Source organism: Peromyscus maniculatus, chromosome 2 (assembly GCF_049852395.1).
Source record: "Peromyscus maniculatus bairdii isolate BWxNUB_F1_BW_parent chromosome 2, HU_Pman_BW_mat_3.1, whole genome shotgun sequence".
Taxonomy (NCBI): domain Eukaryota; kingdom Metazoa; phylum Chordata; class Mammalia; order Rodentia; family Cricetidae; genus Peromyscus; species Peromyscus maniculatus.
Window position 1 is genome coordinate 43,084,898 of NC_134853.1, and position 24,914 is coordinate 43,109,811.

The 24,914-nt window shown below is 35.8% G+C and overlaps 1 protein-coding gene across 10 annotated transcripts in view; it reads right to left on the minus strand.

Annotated features, from left to right (window-relative positions):
* Sntg1 (syntrophin gamma 1) overlaps nt 1-24,914 on the minus strand; it is a 925,417-nt gene that overhangs the window by 544,360 nt on the left and 356,143 nt on the right. For all 10 annotated transcript variants that reach the window (XM_076564008.1, XM_076564007.1, XM_042270922.2 and 7 more), the window contains 2 exons: nt 24,726-24,860; nt 2,176-2,232 (listed from right to left, as the gene is read on the minus strand). In XM_076564008.1, coding sequence (XP_076420123.1) covers nt 2,176-2,232; nt 24,726-24,860 — 192 coding nt within the window. The remainder of the gene's footprint in view (nt 1-2,175; nt 2,233-24,725; nt 24,861-24,914) is intronic.

Consider the following 24,914-nt stretch of genomic DNA (forward strand, 5'->3'; position numbering starts at 1 on the left):
GCTCTTGCATACTGGTTTAATAAAATGCTGATTGGCCAGTAGCAAGGCAGGAAGTATAGGTGAGGCAAGCAGACTAAGAGAATTCTGGGAAGAGGAGGGGCAGAATCAGGAGTTGCCAGCCAGACACAGAGGAAGAAAGATCAAGGAAGAACTGAGGAAAGGTACTAAGCCATCTGGCTAAACATATATAAGAATTATGGGTTAATTTAAGTGTAAGAGCTAGTCAGTAATAAGCCTGAGTCAATGACTGAGTTTTAATTAATATTAAGCCTCTCGTTGATTATTTTATAAGCAGCTGTGAGACTACAGATGAGAGAGATTTGTTTGGACCACACTGGGCCAGGTGGAACCAGAGAAACCTTCTGACTAGAATTTTGAACATTGAAGATACTTTGGATGCCTTAAGGAGACAGAAATTTTTGTTGTTGTTGTTGCTGTTGTTGTTGTTTTTCAAGACAGGGTCTCAGTGTAGTTCTGGTACCTATCCTGGATCTCACTCTGTAGACCAGGCTGGCCTTGAACTCACAGAGATCCATCTGGCTCTGCCTCGCAAGTACTGGAATTAAAGGCATGTGCCACCACCAACTGGTAAGACTAAACTTTTAAAGATTTTTAAGGATGATGGTACTTTAAGATTATTTATACTACATAAATGTCTTTCTGAGATGTCTTTCTATATGCTGTGAATATGTGTTGCTCTGATTGGTTGATAAATAAAGCAAGGGAGCTTAGAAGCAGGCAGGAAATCTAAGGAGAGAGACATGAAGAAGAAAGGCAGAGGTGTGATAGATGCCAGCCACCACCAAAGGAGAAGAAAGATGCCAGCAGACTGCTAATGCCATGGAATATGTTACAAAACATATATTAATAGAAATTAATTAGTTTAAGATACAAGAGCTTGACAGCAAGAAGTCTGACCCATAGGCCATACAATTTGTATATAATATAATCCTCTATGTGTTTACTTGGGATGAAGTGACTTCAAAATGCAGGAGGGAGAGATTTGTCCTGACCTCAGGGCTAGGCAGGACCTGAGAAAACTTGACTACAAAGGCTACATGCTAAAACCTGCCTAATATTGACTCTACTGGCAATGTCTTCACAGTTGTCTAACACAGAATTTTCTTTCTGCTATTCTTTGTTAATACATTAACTTCCTTTTAGCAGATCTGACTATGACTCCAGTGTGTGTCAACATTGACTATTTAACTGAAGAAAACAAGGAAAAAAATATGTTTCTTTGGCTTAATTTCACTGTCCTATAATCTGTTCTGTATGTGTCCCTTGCCTGAATTGATGACAAATACACATAAAGTATATTTTAACACAAATATTTTGAATATTGAGATTCCTGGTACTACACACACTGTCATTGTATCCATTCATTTTCACAAAGTTGACAAAAGGTTATAATCATAAATTCAAGATGCTCCTTTCCTAACATAGATAGCAGGAACTAGGTTAAATGTCTTTAAATATTCACCAAAGACAACATGCTAAGTAAGTAAATACTAACTGAGGAAATGTGATTAACATATTTCATTTAATAATTCTGAAAGTCAGATTGATAAAAGAATTAATGTAGTTGGGTTAAGTCTTCAGTATTCACATACAAACTAATTCACTCATTTTTATCAGTCATTTCAATGATGATAAACTGCATAAGTGATACAGCTTTACAAGTAAACACTGAAAATACTGTACATATTAAAAAGCTCTTTAATATCATGTTCAAAACTTTGAATTAATATATTAAATTTAGAAATCTGTTTAACAAGTGGAAATCAAGATAAATGATAAATATAGAATACAGTCCATCTTCACTTGTTCCCATTTCTCCTCCATAGAAACTTGTTTCCATTCTACCCATCAATTTTTCATGCTGCTAGAGGAGAAAGGAAAGGTTCTTGCAATAAGCATAGTTCATATTCATGGGAAGCTTCATAAATAAAGCTTCCAAGTTCTACTTAACATTAGGTAAGGTCCCCAGTCCTTTCTTGTTAAATCTAAATAAGAAGGTAATGATAGTCATTTCTATAAGAACATCCCAGGTCACAAACTACTCTAAACATTACAGAGCCATTCTTGTGTGTTATGAGTCACCAACATTTTAATGTACACAAAGGTTTAGTCTTTAGCTCAGCCTTTGAAAAGATGGACTGAAAAGATGGCTACCTTTATGCTTAATCCAAATCCTCCTACTGTCTGCCTTCTGATCGTCACCGTTCTTTCCTGAAAGAAAGAGATTTAAAAGTGATAAGTGTTTCTTTACACTAAATACATTTTCCTTGTAGTTTTTTTTCAATTGCTGTTTAAAATTTAGAGAAAAATATTTAACAGCCAAAGAAACTTCAAATTTGCAATTAATGGAATGTTTTATAGTTTTAAATCCAAGGCTAATAATTTATTTGCCCAAATAAATGCTACTAAATTAATAATCTCTGAAATATTCTTTCAATGATATTTTTAGAACAATTTTAGAATTTTTTTATACTCTTATTTTCATCTTGTACATTCTTGGGTAGCCTTACAGTATCTTACTGCCAGTGATAAGTATTGCACTTCTGGGGCCTTGTCTGCAGCACCAAGTCATAGATTGGTAATTTAAGAGCTAAGCTGCAAGGACTCCATAGTTCAGAACTTCAGAAGGCCATGTCAGGCCTTAGAGCTACATGATGAGGAATTTGTATTCATATCTTTAGTTTGGGAAAAAGTACTTACATAATAATAATAGTGGGATTACTAATGTACACCACTAGTACCCTATGGTGTAAGCAGGAACTCAGCTATAAAACTACCAATTCAGAGACCTTGGTATGAGCATATTGAGCACATCTGGACATATTCTGAAATTTTCAATCAGAAAAATCAGTTTTTTATGTTTTAAGGAAACAAATTCTGCATTATATATTTTCTGCTTATGGTTTCAAACATTTAAATATTATTTATGCAAATTTTACAGGTGTATCATAGGTATATGAACTTGAAATATAAAACACTATTTATTTTACTAATATCACTAGTTAATAATATCATTAACTCTTTAATATTAATAAGCCTATTGCTGTAGTCCTTGCCTATTGTTGAGTCCAAAGTCCAAAATGATTAAAACATGCTGTCTTAAAATTTACCTTGGAAATGCCTGTACAATAAAAAATTAAAATGACCATATCATTATTTATTCACAAAATGAAATTAAAATAAACTACATTTTTATTTGAAATGCCCTTTTCTTTAATAGCTCAAAATCAGTCTATTAAAATTAAATAATCTTTGATTATTTCTAATTGAAATGTTCATTGGATGGTAGAGAATCATTGAAAATGATAATGGTAATGAAGTTGGAGAATGCATCAGTGGCTATAGTAGCCATGATTTCATGTTTGGCAAGTTATTTAAGCCCTGTGAGCCACTATTTCCCAATGTGAGAACAGCTTGTAGGTAAAACCCTAAAGCAATTTTGTTTTTAGTTTAATATCTACAAATGAGCTGATAGAGATAAGAACCTGATGAATATTAAAACACATAATATTTTGCATAGGAAATCTTATAGCTGCCAGTAAATAACAAACTAGTATCTTTTACACCTTAGATTCAAGCATTTATACTTCTGGAGTTCAAATATTACAGCACTGAGATAACAATCAGTAATTAGTGTTATTTGTTCATATAAGGCAGGCAAGCAAATTGCTGTTACAATACAACCCATGAAACAAACAGAACATTTTGAAATTGGGAATAACTTGCTTAACTCTTTTTCAGTAAAGATTAAATACTTGATTTCCCCCCAAATAATTAGAAAAAAAATCAGCAGTTTAAAATGTCAGACAATAGTTATTAGCTATATTAAAATTAAATTTTCCATCAGAGAAAATACATTTAAACCAGTAAATGCATAACCTTCATTTTCTAGATTTGATCCATAGACACAGGGCCATTTGGTCTGTCATATTTGTTTATCTGATACTAACACAGAGCTTAGCAGGAGAGTTAAAAGTTTATGAAGTGGCATGTATTCTCTTCTTCAAGTTTCACGTCCCTTCTTTATTGGTGAATATTTAGAATAAACTCTAAATTACATGCAAACTGCTAACCAGAAGAAGAGTTGTGAGAGATAACAGAAAGAGGCTGCAGACTCCCCAACAGCATTTATTCTAATATTTTAAAAAAATATCAACATATACACATACACACATATCCACACCCAACACCCAATGCACACACACCCATGCATGAACACCTACATCAGTACATGCGAACATGTGCACACACACACACACACACACACACACACACACACACACACACACACACACACACACTCCCACTGCCTATTCTCTAGGCTGTCTGTGTGTTACTATTAAGAAAGGTAATAGGAGAAAGAGGACAAGTAAATTACCTGTATTCTAAAAAGTAAATCTAATTTGGTTACTTTAGGCAGCAGACAGGAAACATAGAAAGAGAAATATCTTCAAGTTGGGCATATTGCCGATATTAATATTCCAAAAAATTAACCCTGTCCCTCTTTCTACCTCTACTTCCTGTGCTCAGCTCAAAAACTAGAGAACACACAGAACTCAGGTGAAAGCATGTTTAGTTATATCTCCAGTATCCCAAATGCTGTGGCAAATTTTTATAATTTAAAAACCAGTATAGTTTTGATTTCTTCATTTATACAACACAAAATATATTCTGGTGCCCCTACACACATACACACACACACACACACACACACACACACACACACACACACACGCACACACGCACGCACACACACACACACACAGATATGTATATATTATATATATATATAATATATATATAAATGTGTGTATAACACATATGAGTTTGAAGTCCTCCTGTTCCTTACAAAGAACAGAAAGTTTTACCAAAATTGAAAATCTGACCTTGAAAGCTCCATATCCTGCCAAAAATTGTTTTATTATACAGGATTCTTTTGGCTATTGTGGGTTTTTTGTTTTTCCATTTGAAGTTGAGTATTGTTCTTTCCAGGTCTGTAAACAATTGTGTTGGTATTTTGATGGGGATTGCATTGAATCTGTAGATTACTTTTGGCAAGATTGCCGTTTTTATTATGTTAATCCTACTAATCCATGAGCATGGGAGATCTTTCCATTTTCTGATATCTTCTTTATTTTTTTCTTCAGGTATACTTAAAGTTCCTGTCATACAGGTCCTTCGCTTGCCAAGTTAGAGTTACCCCATGGTATTTTACATAATTTGTGGCTATTGTAAAGGGTGATGTTCCTCTGATTTCTTTCTCAGCCCATTTGTCAATTGTATATAGGAGGGCTACTGATTTTTTGGAGTTAATCTTTTATCCTGCTACATTACTGAAGGTTTTTATCTGCTGTAAGATTTTATTGGTCAAATTTTCAGGGTCACTTATGTATGCGATCATGTCATCTGCAAATAGTGAAAGTTTGACTTCTTCCTTTCCAATTTGTATCCACTTGATCTCCTTTTGTTGTCTTATTGCTCTAGCTAGACCTTCAAGTACTATATTGAATACATACTGACAGAGTGGTAAGCTTTGTCTTTGTCCTGATTTTAGTGGAATCATTTTGAGTTTCTCTCCATTTACTTTGGTGTTGGCTGTTGGTTTGCTGTAAATTGCCTTTATTATGTTTAGGTATGTTCCCTGTATTCCTGATCTCTCCAGGATCTTTATCATGAATAGGTGTTGAATTTTTTCACAGGCCTTTTTGGCATCTAATGAAATGATCTTTTTTTTTCTTTCAATTTGTTACATGGTGTATTACATTGACAGACTTTCATATATTGAACCAAACTTGCATCGCTGGGATGAATCCTACTTGATCATGGTGGATAATTGTTTTGATGTGTCTTGAATTTTGCTTGCCAATATTTTATTGAGTATTTTTGCATCAATGTTCATAAGGGAGACTGATTTGTTCTCTTTCCTTGTTGCCTCTTTGTTTGGCTTGGGAATCAGAGTAACTGTAGCCTCATAGAAGGAGTTTGGTAACATTCCTTCTGTTTCTATTGTTTGGAACAATTTAAAGAATCTTGGTATTAACTCTTCTTTGAAGATCTGGTAGAATTCTGCATTGAAATGATCTGGTCCTGCAAATTATTTGGTTGGGAGTCTTTTAATGGCTGTTTCTATTTCCTTAGGGGTTATTAAATAGTTTATCTGTTCTTGATTTGACTTAGGTATGTGGTACCTATCCAGAAAATTGTCCATTTCTTTTAGATTTTCCAATTTTGTGGAGTACAGCTCTTTGAAGTACGACCTGATGATTCTCTAGATTTCTTCGTTGTCAGTTGTTACATCTCCCTTTTCATTTCTGATTTTGCTAATTTGGATGCTCCCTCTCTGCCTTTTGGTTAGTCTGGAAGGGCTTGTCTATCTTGTTGATCTTCTCAAAGAACCAACTCTGTTTCATTGATTTTTGTATTGTTCTCTTTTTTTCTATTTTATTGATTTCAGCTCACAATTTGATTATGTCCTGGCATCTATTCCTCCAGCTTTGCTTCTTCTTGTTCTAGAGCTTTCAGGTGTGCTGTTAAGTCACTAGTGTGAGATTTCTCCAACTTCTTTATGTGGGCATTTAGTGCTATGAATTTCCCTCTTAGCACTGCTTTCATACTGTCCCATAAATTTGTGTTTTGTATATTGGTTTTCATTGATCTCTAGGAAGTCTTTAATTTCTTTATTTCACCCTTGACCCATTGGTGATTCAGTTGAGCATTATTCACTTTCTATGAGATTGTAGGCTTTCTGTAGTTTTTGTTGTTATTGAAATCTAATTTTAAGCCATGGTGGTCTGATAGAATATAGGAGGTTATTCCAATTTTTTTTTAATATCTGTTGAGGTTTGCTTTGTCAGCGAGTATGTATTCGATTTTAGAGATGGTTCCTTGGGTTGCTCAGAAGAAGGCATATTCTTCAAAAATACATTTGGTTGTAAAGTCTGATGAGTTAAGCCAATATGTTTTATATATTTTATAGCTATCTTGTCTTTGAAATTTGGACTTAGGATATGTTGCTTTGGAAAGGAGGGTCTGTTTTTGTTTCCACAGGAAGCAAGACTATGGATTTATTCCACATTAAAATGGATCAGATTTGATCAAGTCAGATCTTCTAAACCTTAACAGATGGTACCTATCAACAAAGGTTATAGCCAGTCTTCCCAGGACTTGACCATTATCTTGAATTATCTCAGGATCCCCATAAGACTACCAGCACCCACTGTCAGCAGAAAGTAGCCTAGAACACTACACCCACATTTATACAAAAATGGATTATGAATATATGTCTTTGTTTAGTTTGTTGGTTACGAATTGTTGTTGGTCATAGTCAATATCTGTCTAAAAGAAGAAAGGGGGATAGATATGATATGGAAATATAGGATACAGCTATGATAGGATAAAAGGGTAGATTGTTGAACCTATTTTTAAAGAGCAACTTGTTTAAAATGGTTTACATTGGCATAGATTTTAGTTTATTGATACACATTTAATTTTGTTATACTGTATGTATATTTCTACACTTGTTTAGTGCACCTCATTTAAATTGTAATGGACAATGAAGAAATAAAGATTAATAGTCTTCTATGATAGTCAAACTTATAGTCATGTTAAGTTTTCTAGGTATATATAGAGAGATATAATTCAATTAGGTAGGGAATCTTCACACACTTCAAAGACATACAGAATATGTCATTTAAAATGTTTTAAATACTTAGAGCTTTTGGACAATGAGATCCATCTCCTCCTGGCAGCACTGATTTACTTCAAAGAGAAAGATGAGCATCTAAGACACTCCATATGGAGTTTGTCTTCTTCTTGGCAATAATAGCCATTTGAGCAAGAAACTGTTCTTGCCTGGACTGTTTGATAAAATTGCATATTGACTTGACATGCAGGACCCATAGGAAGGTAACCACTGAACTATGCAAGGTGAGATGGTCCTTCATGTTCCTACTTCTCAGAGAAGACTGTCAAATATTCTACAGGACACAGGAAGAAGGAACTGAAAAACTCTAGGCCTATGGACTGAAGATAGATGCCCCAACATTGCAGAAGAGCTTTGGGTAACTGTTCAGGAAGGCAGCTGTCTATCATTTCGACAATTTTGGAAGTTGGTTACAATGCATTTCCTGTTTATTTAGGTAATATTATATCCTCTGGAGTCTTTGATGTAGTTGAAGACTAGATAGTTATAATTATGGTTTTCTTTGGTTATGATAAGAGAAAAAGTAGATATGAAACCTTGGTCTCACAAACATAGGATAAATAAAATATTTTCTTTAAATTTGCCAAATACAAATAGATTATATTGTTATGGTAATTCTTGCCAAGTAACTGTTTATTACTTGTAATTTTACTATGTTAAAGTTAAAACTTTCCTTTTTAATTAAACAGAAAAAGGGAAATGCTGTGGAATAATGCTTTTGTATACTACTTTAATCAAATGCTGATTGACCAGTTGACAGGCAGGGAGTATAGGTGAGATATAAGCAGACAAGGAGAATTCTAGGAAGAGGAAGGCTGAGTTGGGAGACACCAACCCACCATCCAGGGAACAGCATGCAATGGCACACAGGTAAAGCCATGAAGCATGTGGCAACATGTAGATTAACAGAAATGGGCTGATTTTAAATGTAAGAGCTAGCCAGTGGTAGGCCTGAGATAATGGCTGAGCAGTTTTAATGAATATAAGCCTCTGTGTGTTTACTTGGGTTTGAGTGGCTACAGACCAGGCAGGACACAGAAAAACTCCTGACTACAAATTTAAATAAAATTTTCAATGTAGTGTGAGTAGGGGTTCAAGCTTATTAAATTATAAGTGTCTGTACAGTTGTCCTAACATCATTTGAGGAGCAAATGGTTATTTCTCTATTTGTCTTGGTGTTCTTGGTGAAAAGAAACTGATTGCCAGTGGGAGTTTATTGCATGACTCCCCATCCTTTCCATATCTAAAACGACCAGAAAACCAGCACTGTCAGGGCGAATGTCTATTCACAGCAAGGTTTAAAGCAAAAACTATAAATCCTCCTACTCTTTTTATTCATTTTTAAGATCAGTTTAGTTATTCTAAGACCCATGCATTTAATTACAAATGGTACAATTAGCTTGTCTATTTTTTTTCCAAAGAAATTGGGATTTTAATATGGTTTAAAATGTATGTAAACTAAAGAACACTGCTTTATAAACAATATTTACACTTTTAATTCATAGGAGTAGCACATTTTTGATCCTCTGCTGCAATTTTTAACTCGAAGTTTTTTTTAATTTTGTTTTTAGAATATAAGTTTTGTAGTTTTGATAAATTATAGTGAATTAGTGCTATTTTTAAATGAATAATATCATTGAGAACTGAGCTCTGGTTCAAAGGAAATAATAACATTCATTCCCAAAGAAGTAAAGTATTTAACTCACCTTCCCAGATAATTTAACAAAATTCCCATCAGTAAGAGTAATGTATTTTGAACATATTTCTGCTTGATATCATATCTGATCAAGTAGGCTGCATCATTCCTTTGGGATTTTCTTCCTCAGAAAATCTTTTTAACCTAGCATTTTATACTAAGTCAGAACCTCTTGTCTTAGTTAAAACACTAAATATGCAGAACAAGGAAAGCCTTAAGAAAAAAAGTCGCATATGAAGAAAAATCAAACATAATAACAGCTTCAATATTAAAGGAAGTCAAAAGCCAGAAGGGCCAGGAGTAATGTGTTCAAAATAATATGACTGGCCACCTAGACTACTATGTTCAGCAAAAATACCTGACTCAGTTGAAGAAGAAAGGAAAATTCGATAAAACAAAGTGACTTAATGAATTCCAGTGAACCACAACAGCCCCAAATAGAATAAAGGAAGCAGTACTTCAGAATGAGTAAAGTTGTAAGCACAGTCAACAGGCTGTAGAAATAAAGCAAATGAACCAATAATCATTGAGATACAGAGTATAATAAGACCATAAACAGCAAACAAACAAACAAAAAATTACTGCAATCAAGATAAAATTTTAATTAGTAACTGTAATTATTAACGGCTTCACTATAATAAAAAGACTGAGGCTAGCTTCATGAATCCAGAAACAAAAGCTATCTCTTTTTTCCTACAAAAACTGTTTCTTAGTTTTAGAAATGAATACCACCTTAGAGTAAAAAGATGCATGAAAATATGTGGTGATACTTTATTTGTGCTGAAATGTGACATTTTATTTGTATGTTAATAAAGTTTGCCTGCAGATCAGAGGTCAACAAGGCATAAACAGAAGTCAGGCAGTGGTAGCTTATGCAGGCAGAGTCTCTTTCTGTGTGGTCAAGGACACAGCCAAGCATTGAGACATGAGCCTTTAATCCCAGTACCAACTGTAGAGACCTGGAGGTCTGTATAGAGAGGCAGTGATGATATGAGACCAATACTAGACACTGCAGCAATGACCAGGAACCAGAGATTACACAGGCTGGGGACCTACATGGAAAACCAAATAATATTGGTCTAAAAAAAAAAAAAAAAAAAAAAAAAAGAAGTGATGTGGAGTGTTCTGTATGTTAAATGTGTTGCTCTGATTGGTTAATAAATAAAATACTGATTGGCCAGTAACCAGGCAGGAAGTATAGGCAGGACAGGGGGAGAAGAGAATTCTGGGAAGTGGAAGGCTGAGGCAGGGAGAAGCTGCCAGTTGCCGCCATGAGAAGATGTTAAGATACCCATAAGCCATGAGCCATGTGGCAACTTATAGATTAATAGAAATGGGTTGATTTAAGATATAAGAACAATTAGCAAGAAGCCTGCCACGGCCATATAGTTTATAAGTAATATAAATCTGTGTGTGTTTACTTGGTTGGGTCTAAGCAACTGTGGGACTGGTGGGTAAGAGAGATTTATCTTGACCCGGGGCCAGGCAGGACTGGAGAAAACTCCAGCTACAAAGAGGTAGTGAAAAATGACTCCAAATGGCATTCCATAATACTCATAGATCAATTCCTTGTTCAGCTATCACCAGAGAAGCTTTCTTCTGCTATAGATAAGACCAAATACAGAGACCCACAACCAGATATTACACTGAGATAAAGAGACCTTGGAACACTCAGCCCTAAATGGGATGTCTCCATCAAATTCCTACTGTCAGAACTCAGCAAACTCCTAGAAAAGGAGGAAGAAAGAAAATCATATCCAGAAAGGATGGAGGACACCAGGAGAATAAGGCATTCTGTGGTAGTTTGAATGTAATTGTTCCCCCATAATTCCAAATGGTGTGCCACTATTAGGAGGTATGGCCTTGTTGGGAGAAGTGTGTCACTGTGGGGACAGGCTTTGAAGTCACTCAGTGTAAAAGTCCACTTCCTGTTGCTTTCTGATCAAGATGTAGCCAGCACCATGTCAGCTTCCATGCTGCCATGCTCCCTGCTATAATAATAATGGATTGATTCTCTGAAACTGGAAGTGAGCCACCCCAATTAAATGGTTTTCCTCATGTGAGTTGCTATGGTCATGGTGTCTCTTCAGAGCAATAGAATCCCTAACTAGGGCAGAAATTGTTACCAGGGCCTGGGGTATTTCTTTGATAGGCCAGAAAATATATTTTTAGAATAACATGGACTTTGGTACTTTGGATTAGAAAAGTAATTCAATGTTTTAATCACTGCTTCATGGGCCATAATAATAGGGGCAAGGAAGGCAATGGTGCTAGGAATTATTTGAATTGTGGGGATCAATAGGTTTCAAAGGAGAAGAATGTTGGTATATAGTCTAGAGATTGGTCTTATGATAATTTGGTCAAAAATGGGGCTGGTTTTTGCTCTTGTTTAAAGAGTCTGCGTGAGGCTAAAGTGAAGAAGTTTGGATTAATTCTGTTGGCAGAGGAAATCTCAAAACTGCCTAGTATACTCTGTTGTGTGGTTATTAGTGGTAACTGATGAAGATTTGTAATGAAAAGGAACAATCTGAGCAAGGAAAATGTTTGAAGAGAAGAAGAGCAACAGAAAGTGGAACAGAGAAAAACATTGTATTCATGTAGATTAAACAGATTTAGAAATGGAATAAAATTAGTGGTGACATCAGGGCAAGATCCCACCCAGCTAAGTTTTCAACTTGTGAAAAAGAATTAAAGCAAAGTTTAGGCAAGGTGGTGATGGCACATATTTTTAATCCCAGAATTTGTGGGGGTTGGGAGTAAGGCAGGAAGATCCTACCCAGCTAAATTTAGAGGCAGGTGTGCTAGTGCATGACTTTAATCCCAGCATTGGGATTGCAGAGGCTGGTAGATTTTTGATTTTGAGACCAGCCTGGACTACAGAGCAAGTTCAAGGTCAGCCAAGCTTAGGCAGCAAAGGTAACAATCAAAAACAGACAGTTGGTGAAGATATAATCAAATAAGGGGGCCACATTTTAGCCCCAGCAACCAGCAGAATGTGGGAGTTTCGATTATGTGGGTCTTGCTTTGGAGTTAAGAACAGAAGAAACAGGTTATGTAATTTGCCTCTATGCCTAAGGAAAACTGCTGAGGCTAGCCATGTGTCCTGGATGTTCCTGAATGGGGGCCTGCTAGAGAGGCCCTTGCATTAAGCTGTGAAGTTGAAGGCTGGTTTGCCTTGGAGAACCCAAGATGTTAGAGATGCCAGAGACATGGGAATACCTGCTGAGGAGATCTGCTATCAGGTAGTACAACTAATCCAAGAGAAATAATATTTTTTTTGTTTTAGTTTTTGTTTTTTGAATTTTTTTTTTTGCAGTCTACAAAACTAAAAAGAGTAGGAGATCTGGATAATATTTTTATGTTAGACAGGGAAATGGAGTTTTCCCAGCTGGTTGTTAGCTTGCTTTGATCCATATTTTCTCACTATGCTCCCTTCCTTACATTTTGGAATGGTAATATATATCTTGTTTCATTATTTTTTGGAATTATGTTACCTGATTTTGATTTTGATTTTTATAGGTGATTACAGTTAAGAGATTGCATGAATCTCCAAAGAGAATTTAAAGTTTAGAATTTTAAATAAATTTGGGACTGTTATAGAATATGGGGACTTTTGAATTTGTACTAAATTAATTTTGCATTATGATGTTTTTATAAAATTATGAGTGCCAGAGAATGGACTGCATTAGTTTAAATGTAATTTGTGCCCATAACTCTATATCCCCATAATCCCCATAATAGTGGCACTATTAGAACTTGTTGAAGTAGGTGTGGCCTTGTTGGAGGAAGTGTGTCACTGTGGGGGTGGGCTTTCAGGTCCCTTTTGCTCAAGCTTCACTCAGTTTGACAGATAGTCCACTTCCTGTTGCCTTCTGATCAAGATATAGCCAATACCATGTCTGCCTGCATGCTGCCATGCTCCCTGCCATGATAATAATGGACTGAACCTCTGAAACTGTAAGCAAGTCACCCCAATTAAATATTTTCCTTAGAAGAGTTGCCATGGTCATGGTGTTTCTTCACAGCAGTAGGAACCCTAAGACACAATATAATTCAACATAATCATAGCACATATGAACTCACAGGAAAGGAACCAGCATGTTCAGGGCTTGTACAAAATTTGTACCAGTTCTTCCAGTTCTTCTGTGTATATATTATCATTTTGAGTTTATTATTTTTATGGGATTCCTGTATGTGTAAACAAATGTTTCTCTGACTCTTATGCTTTCTCTCTTGAGCTCCTTCCTATGCTGTTTTTTTCTTGTCCAATTTAATGTGACTGTTTATTTTTATCGTGTATTTTATTTTGTCATATTATAAAGTATAACCAACCATTGTGACTTTGCAGAGTAAAGTAGATATTGTGTGATTTTAAAAAAGAATATGGAAGTGGAGAAAAAAGAAAAGAAGAAAGTACCAAGCTCTTAATATGAATGTAATAATTAGTATATGATATATTTTGTTAATGCACAAAATATACAATGTGTGCATTATCCATGCCTACAGGCTAATATGTTGCAGTGGAGAGTGCTGTGATGAGTTTTAAATATAAAACAAAACAAAAAACCTAATGCATCACACTGTCACATTCATATAGGAATAAGCCTGAACTCCACATTAAAAAGTGTGTGTTTTTGCAATGTGACCTCAAGAAAATCACAATTCTGTTAGTACGCATTACTAAGTGCATGCCTTCTCCCATAAGAAAAACCATAGAAGGCTCTACTGTTTTAATAAGTCTCATCATGCCCCTGATGATGGGTAGAACATTAATCATGAGATTATTCCCCATCTAGGCCTTCAGAGTGTAGCTATTGATTATCCTGATGCCATTTCAGGCTTTCTTTTGGGCCCCCAACCAGTTCTACATCAAGACACAGAGACTTACTGTTAGATAAGCTCTGATGACAATCAATCTGCACCAATAAACCTAACTCAAGGCTAAGAGGAAGTAGAGCTACACTGCATTGTGCAGTAGCTAACACTACTTTAATCAACAACAACAAAAAAAATGGTTCTACCCAAGTCTAGATGATATTGGGGTTATTTACAGGTATAAAGCTGATCATTTACATATAGAAATATTAATGACCCAGAGGCAAATACATCATTGCAAATTTCACACCAGCAAGACTGGTCATAACATTTGTATCCCTGAAGCTCCATGAAGCCAACACACAGACAATTCTACTAAAAACCTCCTATCCTTAGTAATTATTTAATGCCTGTGTAACCTTGAGCACCCTGTGCCAGTCTAAGCTTCTTTATCCTCATTTTTCCTTAGCTCCTGACACTTAGGTGATTCTCTCCTCCTTTGAGGAATGAACACATCAATTTTGGGGAAATTATTATGTGACACTCAAAGTTTATTGAGTTATTCTACCATTCTTGAAATTTAATCTCCAAGTTTTTCTTACAGTTTACTAGTAGCATCTTTGAAATAGATGTAAATGTGGACTTGGTGAAATATAGTCATTCTGCATTGATCTTTCTCTCCACTGTCCTACTTTTATTCTATAGTTTTGTTTAGGACAGGGTTTCTTTGCGTAGCTCTAGTTGTCCTGGAACTCACTCTGTCAACTAAGCTGGCCTCAAACTCTGAAATCTCCCTGCCTCTGCCTCTTGAATGCTGAGATTAAAAATGTGCAACACCACAAAATTGTTAAAAGTACAGAGATTAAACTTAATGCTTTTCCAAGGCACACTGAAATTGATAACATTGCCAGGACAGTTAATTATGAAGTAGGGTGATAAATCATTCAAAAGGACATCAGTTGTCAGATGATTCATTTTTTTTTTAGCAGCAAGGGATGACAGCAGACTGTTTGATGTTAACCAACACTTTAAAATGCTCACTTGACAATTGCCACACTTAATTCATATCAGTTTGTCATTCTGGTGTCTGTTCCAAAAGATCTTGAAATGTCATTTCTACTTTTTCTTATTGTTTTCAAACTATGATACATTGACCAAGTTGTATGAGATATGAACACAATGCCAAAAGTTTGATCTTATAATCTATAAATAAGTCAAAAGAGGTATTTGTAGTAGCAAATAAAAACATTAGAAAAATTCATTTTTTTTTACTTGCAGAAGTAGAATAAAAAGTGTGATATTGTCCAATTCTATCTCTTTAGCTGTCTCTAGTGAAAATGTGTTCACACTTTTCTCCATAATATGCTATAAGGGCTTTTTGCACAACACTTTAATAAAAATTTCAGGTATGTTAAATATGCAAAGTGTCTTCCTTATACTCCACTTTGCATATCTGTCAAGGTTTTCCAAAGTGAAAAATAGTTCACTTTCAGGTGCCTAAGCAAAAAGTGCTGAGTGATGATAAGTGTCTGTCTGAGGCAGATTTATGTGGAAGCCATCTCCATTATAAATGCACTATGATGCATATCCCAAACTTGATGAATTATAGTATACTAATAAATTCAGAAGGCCATAGTGTTTCTAACCCCAGTGTTGAACTCCCACGTTGCTGCCAGGCTTTTCTGGAACTCCTTAACCCTCCAAAGTCATGTCTTTGAGAAATATACATTTATACACATGAAATTTTAATTCTGTATTTCTGAACTGAGCAGAAGCATGGAATTCATCAATGATTTTAGAAAAAGGAACAAAGAAAACTACTTAGCATGGATGCCTAGGAACCGTCTACTGTGCTCATACTTGAATGACAAATATAGACACTTTGCTTCATTAGCATTCTTCCCATGGTCACTTCTCTGCCACATCTCTCTGGGGAATCCTTTCACATGGAATCAGGTCCAACTATTTATCTTCCAATGGCTACTGTGGAGTTCACTTTACCAACTCTGGCTCTAATATGGAAATATTGTCCTGTCCATCAACATCTCCAGCACAGAATCATCTTCTTGCTACTCATGTCCATTTTTCCAAGAGCTTGCTCTCAATCTGACTTGAACATGCCCCATATTTTATACTACAAGCAGCTTTAGCCAATGGGGGAGAATCCTGGACATAAAGACAGATGCATCGTGACTTAAAGAATGTAGGAAGACAGTGATATTGTGTTTTAATCTGGAATTTTAGCAGAATCAGGCCTTTCAATTTTCCCCAAAGTAGCAAAATGTCTGTTGATGATGCTTCCATTTGACTTCAGAAATTCCTTGTCTTGCTCCCATTCTCTACATGGAAGGTCATGATATCACACTCAAGTGACTTATGGGCTAAGGAACATCCACCACCTCCTACCCACCTTTCTCTTGAAACTCTCTTAACCATGTCACTAATAGAGCAAACAGAACCAAAATTATGCTTGCAATAGTCTTGTTGATATTTATTGCTTTCAAAAGATTGACAGTTTCATTGTCTTATCCCCTTACTCTCAAACTGATCCAATAAGGTACATCTTGAACTTATTGTAGAGGGAGCATACAATATACTATGACAATACACAAAAACTACTTTGAAAGGTTAAATGCTGCCAGCACCAATTGGACTAAGTGGTGAGTCTTTGTTCTTATAAACATATACTGAAGCCTCTAGGCTGTGGGCCCAGGGGCACAATCCTGTACCCCTACACCACCACCCATTGCAGTCCCAGTTTCAGGACAGCAGGCAGGCTGGGCTACCATTATCCCCCACAGGACTCTATAAACTACAAGCTTCACCCCCCAAACCCATTCAACCTCTGAGACTGCAGCTGTTCCCTGATACATAGAGTACATCAGCACCAATTGGACCAAGAGCTCCTATTCATTGGATCAAGAGTATGGACCAGACAAAGAGAGGCTTTTTCAGACACAGACACTGCTTGCACCAAGTGAAGGAAGAGATGGGTAGATACCAGTGCAAAAATATAGTCAACAACATAAACACCAATATAGCACCAAAAGAATCTAGTGGGTCTACATCAGCAAGACCTGAACACCCCAACACAGAAGAAGCAGAAGAAATTGACCTTAAAATGACTTTAAGAAGATGATAAAGGCTTTTAAAGAAGAAATGAAAAATGCCCTTAAAGAAATCATGAAAAAGCCTACTGTGGGATGTTCTATATGTTAAATGTGCTGCTCTGACTGGTTAATAAATAAAACACCAATTGGCCAGTAGCCAGGCAGGAAGTATAGGCGGGACAAGGAGAGAAGAAAATTCTGGGAAGTGGAAGGCTGTTAGCCACCACCATGAGAAAATATTAAGATACTGGTAAGCCATGAGTCACGTGGCAACTTTTAGATTAATAAAAATAAAAATGCGCCAGGCGGTGGTGGCGCACGCCTTTAATCCCAGCACTCGGGAGGCAGAGCCAGGCAGATCTCTGTGAGTTCGAGGCCAGCCTGGACTACCAAGTGAGTTCCAGGAAAAGGCGCAAAGCTACACAGAGAAACCCTGTCTCGAAAAACCAAAATAATAATAATTAATAATAATAATAATAATAATAATAAATAAAATAAAAAAATAAATAAATAAAAATGGGTAATTTAAGATATAAGAACAGCTAGCTAGAAGCCTGCCATGGCCACACAGTTTATAAGGAAAATAAATCTCTGTGTGTTTATTTGGTTGGGCTTGAGCAGTTGTGGGACTGGGGGGTGAGAGAGCCTTTTCCTGACCATGGCCCAGGACCAAGAAAACTCCAGCTACAAAAGCCAAGGAAACAAAGAAAAAGCAAGTAAACAGGTCAAGATTAAAAGACTGAAATAGAAACAATAAAGAAGACACAAAGTAAGGGAATGATGGAAATGAAAAATCTGAGTAAATGAATATCAAATACCAACATAACCAACAGAACATAAGAGATGGAAGAGGGAATCTCTGCAACTGAAGATAATAATAGAGGAATAGATTCATCAGTCAAAGAAAACACTAAAGCCAACAAATTCATAACATAAAATGTCCAGGAAATCTGGGACACCATGAAAAGACCCACCTAATAATAATAGGGATAGAAGAAGGAGAAGAATCCCAGCTCAAAGGCACAGAATATGTATTCAGCAAATCATAGAAGAAAACTTTCCCAACCTAAAGAAGAAAATGCCTATGGAAGTACAGGAAGCTTATAGAACACCAAATAGACTGGATCCAAAAAATAAAGTCCCCTTGCCACATAATTATCAAACCACTAAACTTAAAAAATAAAGAAAACTATTAAGAGCTGGAAAGGAAAAAAAACCAAGTAACATATAAAGGTAGGATCATCAGAATAACACCTGACGTCTTAATGGAGACTCTGAAAGCCTGAAGGTCCTGGACATATGTAATGAAGACACTAAGAGACCATGGATGGCAACCCAGACTATTATATCCAGCAAAACTTTTGCTCACCATAGATGGCGTAAACAAAAATGCCATGATAAAACCAGGTTTAAACAATACCTATCCACAAATCCAGCCCTACAAAAAGCACTAGAAGGAAAAATTCAAACTAAGGAAGTTAGACATACCCATGAAAACACAGGCAATAGATAATCCCACACTAACAAATACCAAAGAATTGAAAAATATAACACAATCACCAAAAAATAAAACGAGTTAACAATCACTGGTAATTAATATCCATTAATATCAATGGACTCAATTGACCTATAAAAAGATACAGGCTAACAAAGTGGTTATAAAAATGGAATTCATCTTTCTGTTGCATATAAGAAACACACCTCAAAGTGTTACTTTGTTTCAAAGATAGACACCACCTCAAAATAAAATGATGGAAAAGACTTTCCAATCAAGTAGACATAAGAATCAAGCTGGTGTAGTTATCCAAATAGTTAATAAAATAGACTTCAAACTATAATCAATCGAAAGAGATCAGGAAGGATATTATACATATATCACAGGAAAAATCCAACAAGATGAAGTCACATTTATGCCAGAAATACAAGGGCACACACATTTGTAAAAGAAACATCACTGAAGCTTAAATTGCACATCAAGCCCAACACATTAGTAGTGGGAGACTTCAACACCCTACTCTCACCAATGGACAGATCTGTCAGGCAGAACCTTAACAAAGAAATAAGGGAACTAATAGACATTATGACTCAAATGGACTTAGCAGATATCTACAGAACACTCCACCCTAACACAAAAGAATATATCTTCTTCTCAGTACCTCATGGAACCTTCTCTAAAATCAACCACAAGCTTGGTCACAAAGCAAATCTCAAGAGATACAAAAAAAAAAAAAATGGAATAACCTCTTGTATTTTGTTGGACCACTATGCCTTAAAGTTAGATTTCAACAACAACAAAAATTACAGAAAGCCTACAATCTCATGGAAACTGAATAATGTCCAACTGAATCATCAATGGTTCAAGAAAAAATAAAAAAAAAGAAATGAAATCAAAGATTTCCTAGAATTCAATGAAAACAAATATACAATATACCCAAACTTGTGGGACACTATAAAAGCAGTGCTAAGAGGAAAATTCATAGCACTAAATGCCCATATAAAGAAGATGGTGAAATCTCACACTAGCAACTTAACTAGCAACTTAACAGCATACCTGAAACCTATAGATAAAAGAAGCAAAGTCACCCAGGAGGAATAGATGACAGGAAATAATCAAATTGAGGGATAAAAACAAAAAAAAAAAAACATAGAAAAAAGAGAACAATACAAATAATCAATGAAACAAAAAGTTGGATCTTTAAGATAATCAACAAGATAGACAAGACCTTATCCAAATTAACCAAAAGGCAGAGAGAGAGAGAGAGAGAGAGAGAGAGAGAGAGAGAGAGAGAGAGAATCCACATTAACAAAATCAGAAATGATAAGGAAGACATAACAACAGAAAATGAGGAAATACTTCAAAAATCTGTACTTCACAAAGTTGGAAAATCTAAAAGAAATGGACAATTTTTTGGATAGATACCACATACCAAAGTTAAATCAAGACCAGATGAACAATTAAAATAGACCAATAGTCCCTAAAAGAAAAAAAAAAAAAAGAAATAGTCATTAAATATCTTCCAAAAAAAAAAAGCTTAGGACCAGATGGTTTCAGGACAGAATTCTGCCAGGTTTTCAAGAAGACCTAATGATACCAATGCTCTTTAAATTATTCCACACAGTAGAAACAGAAGGAACATTACCAAACTCTTTTATGAGGTTGCAGTTACCCTGATACACAAACCACACATAGATGCAACAAAGAAAGATAATTACACGATGAATCTCCCTCATGAACATTGATGCAAAAATACTCAATAAAATATTGCCACATTGAATCCAAGAACACATCAAAACAATTATCTATCATTACCAAGTAGGCTTCATCCCAGGAATGCAAGGATGGTTCAACATACAAAAATCTGTCAATGTAATCCACCATATAAACAAAATGAATGAAAAAAAAAACATGATTATCTGATTAGATGCAGAAAAATCCAACACTCCTTCATGTTATAGGTCCTGGAGAGATCAGGAATAAAAGGAACATACCTAAACATAATAAAGGTAATTTACAGCAAGCTGACAGCCAACACCAAATTAAATAGAGAAAAACTCAAAGGAATTCCACTAAAATCAGGAACAAGGCAAGATTGTCCACTCTGCCAATATTTATGCAATATATTACTTGAAGTTTTAGCTAAAGGAATAAGACAACAAAAGGAGATCAAAGGGACACAAATTGGAAAGGAAGAAGTCAGACTTTCACTATTTGCAGATAATATGATAGTGTGCATAAGTGACCCCAAAAATTCTACCAGGAAACTCCTACACCTGATAATTTTCCTCAGTAATGTGGTAGGATACAAGATTAACTAAAAAAAAAAAAATCAGTATTCCTCCTATATACAAATGATAAATGGGGTGGGAAAGATATCATAGAAAGATCATCCTTTATAATAGTCACAAATAATATAAAATACCATGTGGTAATTCTAACTAAACAAGTGAAAGACCTGTATGACAAGAACTTTAAATCTCTGAAGAAAGAAATCGAGGAAGGTATCAGAAAGTGGAAAGATTCCCATGCTCATGAATAGGTAGGATTAACAGAGTAAATATAGCAATCTTACCAAAAGCAACCTACAGATTTAATACAATCACCATCAAAATCCCAATACAATTCTTCAGAGATGTAGAAACGACAATACTCAGCTTCATATGGAACAACAAAAAACACAGGATAGATAAAACAATCATGTACAATAAAGCAACCTCTAGAGGCATCACCATCCCTGACATAAGAATCTACTATAGAGCTACAGTAATAAAAAACAGCTTTTGATACAGGCATAAAATCTGACATGTGGACCAATGGAAATGAATTGAAGACTCTGACATTAATCAATACACCTATGAACACCTGATTGTTGACAAAGAAGCAAAAACTGTACAATGAAAAAAAACTGTATAATAGTGCTGGCATAACTGATGTCAATATGTAGAAGATTGCAAATAGATTCTTATCTGTCATCTTGCACAAAATTCATGTCCTAGTAGATCAAAGACCTCAACATAAATTCAGTTACACCCAATTTGATAAAAGAGAAGGTAGGGCATAGTCTTGAACGCATTGCCACAGGAGACCACTTACTAAACATAACGCCAGTAGCAGAGACACTGATATCAATTAATAAATGGGACCTCCTGAAACTGAGAAGCTTTTGTAGGGCAAAGACATGGTCAATAAGACAAAACAAAAGCCTACAGAATGGAAAAAGATCTTCACCCACCCTACATCTGACAAAGGGCTGATTTCCAAAATATATAAAGAATTCAAGAAACTGGACATCAAAATACCCAATAATCATTTTTTTTAAAAAGGGCTACAGATCTAAAAAGAGAATTCTCAACAGAAGAATCTCAAATGGCTGAAGGACATTTAAGGAATTTCTCAACATACTTAACAAATCAGATTGACGCTGAGATACCATAATACACCTCTCAGAATGGCTATGATCAAAAACAATGACAAAAGCTTAGGTTGGAAAGGATGCAGAGGAGGGAGTGCAAACTTGTACAGCCACATTGGAAATCAGTATGGCAGTTTCTCAGAAAATTTGATTCAATCTACCTCAAAATTCAACTATACCACTCTTGAGCATATGCCCAAGGAATGCTGAATCATACCACAAGGACACATTCTCAACTATGTTCATAGCAACATTTTTCACAATAGCCAAAACATAGAAACAACCTAGATGCTCCTCAGCTGAAGAATGGATAAAGCAAATGTGGTACATATACACAAAGGAGTACTACTCAGCAGAGAAAAACAAAGGCACCATGAAATTTGCAGGCAAATGGACGGAACTAGAAAATATCATACTGAGTGAGGTAACCCAGACTCAAAAGGACAAACATGGTGTGTGCTCACTCATAAATGAATACTAGATGTAAAGAAAAGAATAGCCAGACTACTACCTACAGCTCCAGAGAAGCTAGCTCACAAGGAGGACCCTAAGAGGGATAGATAGATTGCCCTCCAAAGGAAAATGGATGAGATCTACATGACTAAACTGTGGGTGAGGGGGACAGTAGAGAGTAAGGGATGGGAGATGTGAATGTAAGGGAATGGGAGGTTCAAGCTGGAACAGGGACAGAGTGGGAGAGAAAGGAAAGAGATACCATGATAAATGGAGACATCATGGGAATAGGGAGAAATTGGGTGTTAGGGAAGTTCCCAGGAGTCCACAAGGATGACCCCATCTTAGACTATTAGCAATAGTTGAGTGTTCCTGAACTGGCCAGATTGGTGAATACCCTAACTGTCATCATAGAGCCTTTATCCAGTTACTGACAGAAGCAGATTCAAAGATGTACAGCTGGGCACCAGGCCAAGCTTCAGGAGTCCAATCACTTAGAGGGAGGAGGAATTCTATGAGAAAGGGACATCAAGATCGTGATGAGGAAACATACAGAGATGACCAGGAAAAACTAGTGGAAACTCATGAACTGTGGACCAATTGCTGTGGAGTCCCCATGGGACTGGAGTAGGCCCTCTGGATAGGCAAGACAGTTGTTTAGCTTGAAATGTTTAAGAGGTCTCTTGGCAGTGGGATCAGGATCATTCCTGGTGCATGAGTGGGCTTTTTGGAGCATTTTTAATGTGAATGAAAAGGAAGAAGCAATCTGAAAGCACACCTTTTGGTTCATAGATAAGCAGAATGGTATATATGCTCACTATGGGATGCTGTTTTAACTTGGAAAAGAAATTCTTACACACACACACACACACACACACACACACACACACACACACACACATATATACATATACATATATATATATATATATATACTTTATGTAATAATATTAATGGTCATATAGAGTACTAACTAATTCTAGAAATAGACTTCATCTATCTTCCTGAATGTGATTTTGGGCTTGAGTCTGAATGAAGGACAATATTAATGGCCTGTGACAAAAGAATAGTTAACAGTCTGCAAAATGTCACTTAAGTTAAGCTAGCAAAGTACTACTAATTTCAGACATTGTGTGACTCTTGAAGGGTATTTGTAAGAAAAGATATGAAGACACCAAGTTAGCAGTGTTCACCACCTACAGAAACTGCAAGGGAAGTTTATCAGGAAAATATAGATTAAATCTCCATGCTCAGTAGCTGCAAAATTTTTCTATATTTTCCCCCTGAGAGTACATAATTTGGGTGATGTTTTAATGGTGTCTTTAGTAGTGCAACACAATGATTGATTTATGATTAATATTTTATCAAATTAAATAGAATGTCAGCTAAAGATATCTTTCATTGCGTGATGTGGTACTAAGGAGTATACCAATTGGTTTTATAAAACAATTTATGTTTTTTTGCTTTTCCTGAGGTTAGATTCAACAAAGAATCACACATCTTTTAGAACAGTGAGTACCCAAGTTGCTCTTGCATAATTCTATCCTGAAGGTCTGCAGACTCATTCAGACACAGTCTCAGGGGGAAAAAATCACATTGAATTCAACGAGCACTACCTTGAGTCTCTGTCTTCAAGGACACTGGAAGATGATTTCTACCATCATAGTCAACATCAGTCCTGAAAGTGGTGTTTTCATAATAAGACCAGGGCAGAAAGCATTGGAATTCATAATTGAAAACCAGCCCTGTACTCTCACATAATCAGAAAATGTAGATAGCATTCCCTGACATAGGAGAGCAAGAACTCAGTAGACAAAGTGAGAAGGCTCCCTAGTATGCTATTGCATATTTAGTGTCCTCAGACAGGGACATATCATACTGAGTAGTGTGAACACAAATTACCAACAAAACCATTGACTAGTTACAAAATAAAAGAAAATATGTTCAATGTTTTTTTTAAGAAGCATTTTCATCATCAAAAAGTACAAACAGAAAATGCCAATGGAAGAGATACTTACCCCAGAATAGAAAGGCTCACCAGACACACAAAGCACATCTTGCTCCTGTAGCATCAGCAGGTCTCTGGCAAGGTGCAGCCGGACTTTAAAGGGTTCCTGATTACCATCTTGAAGCAAGCAAACCCCTGTCTTCGTCTTTAGATAAAAAAAAGAGCAAGAAAGAGAAAATCTTCAATTCATGGGTTGTAG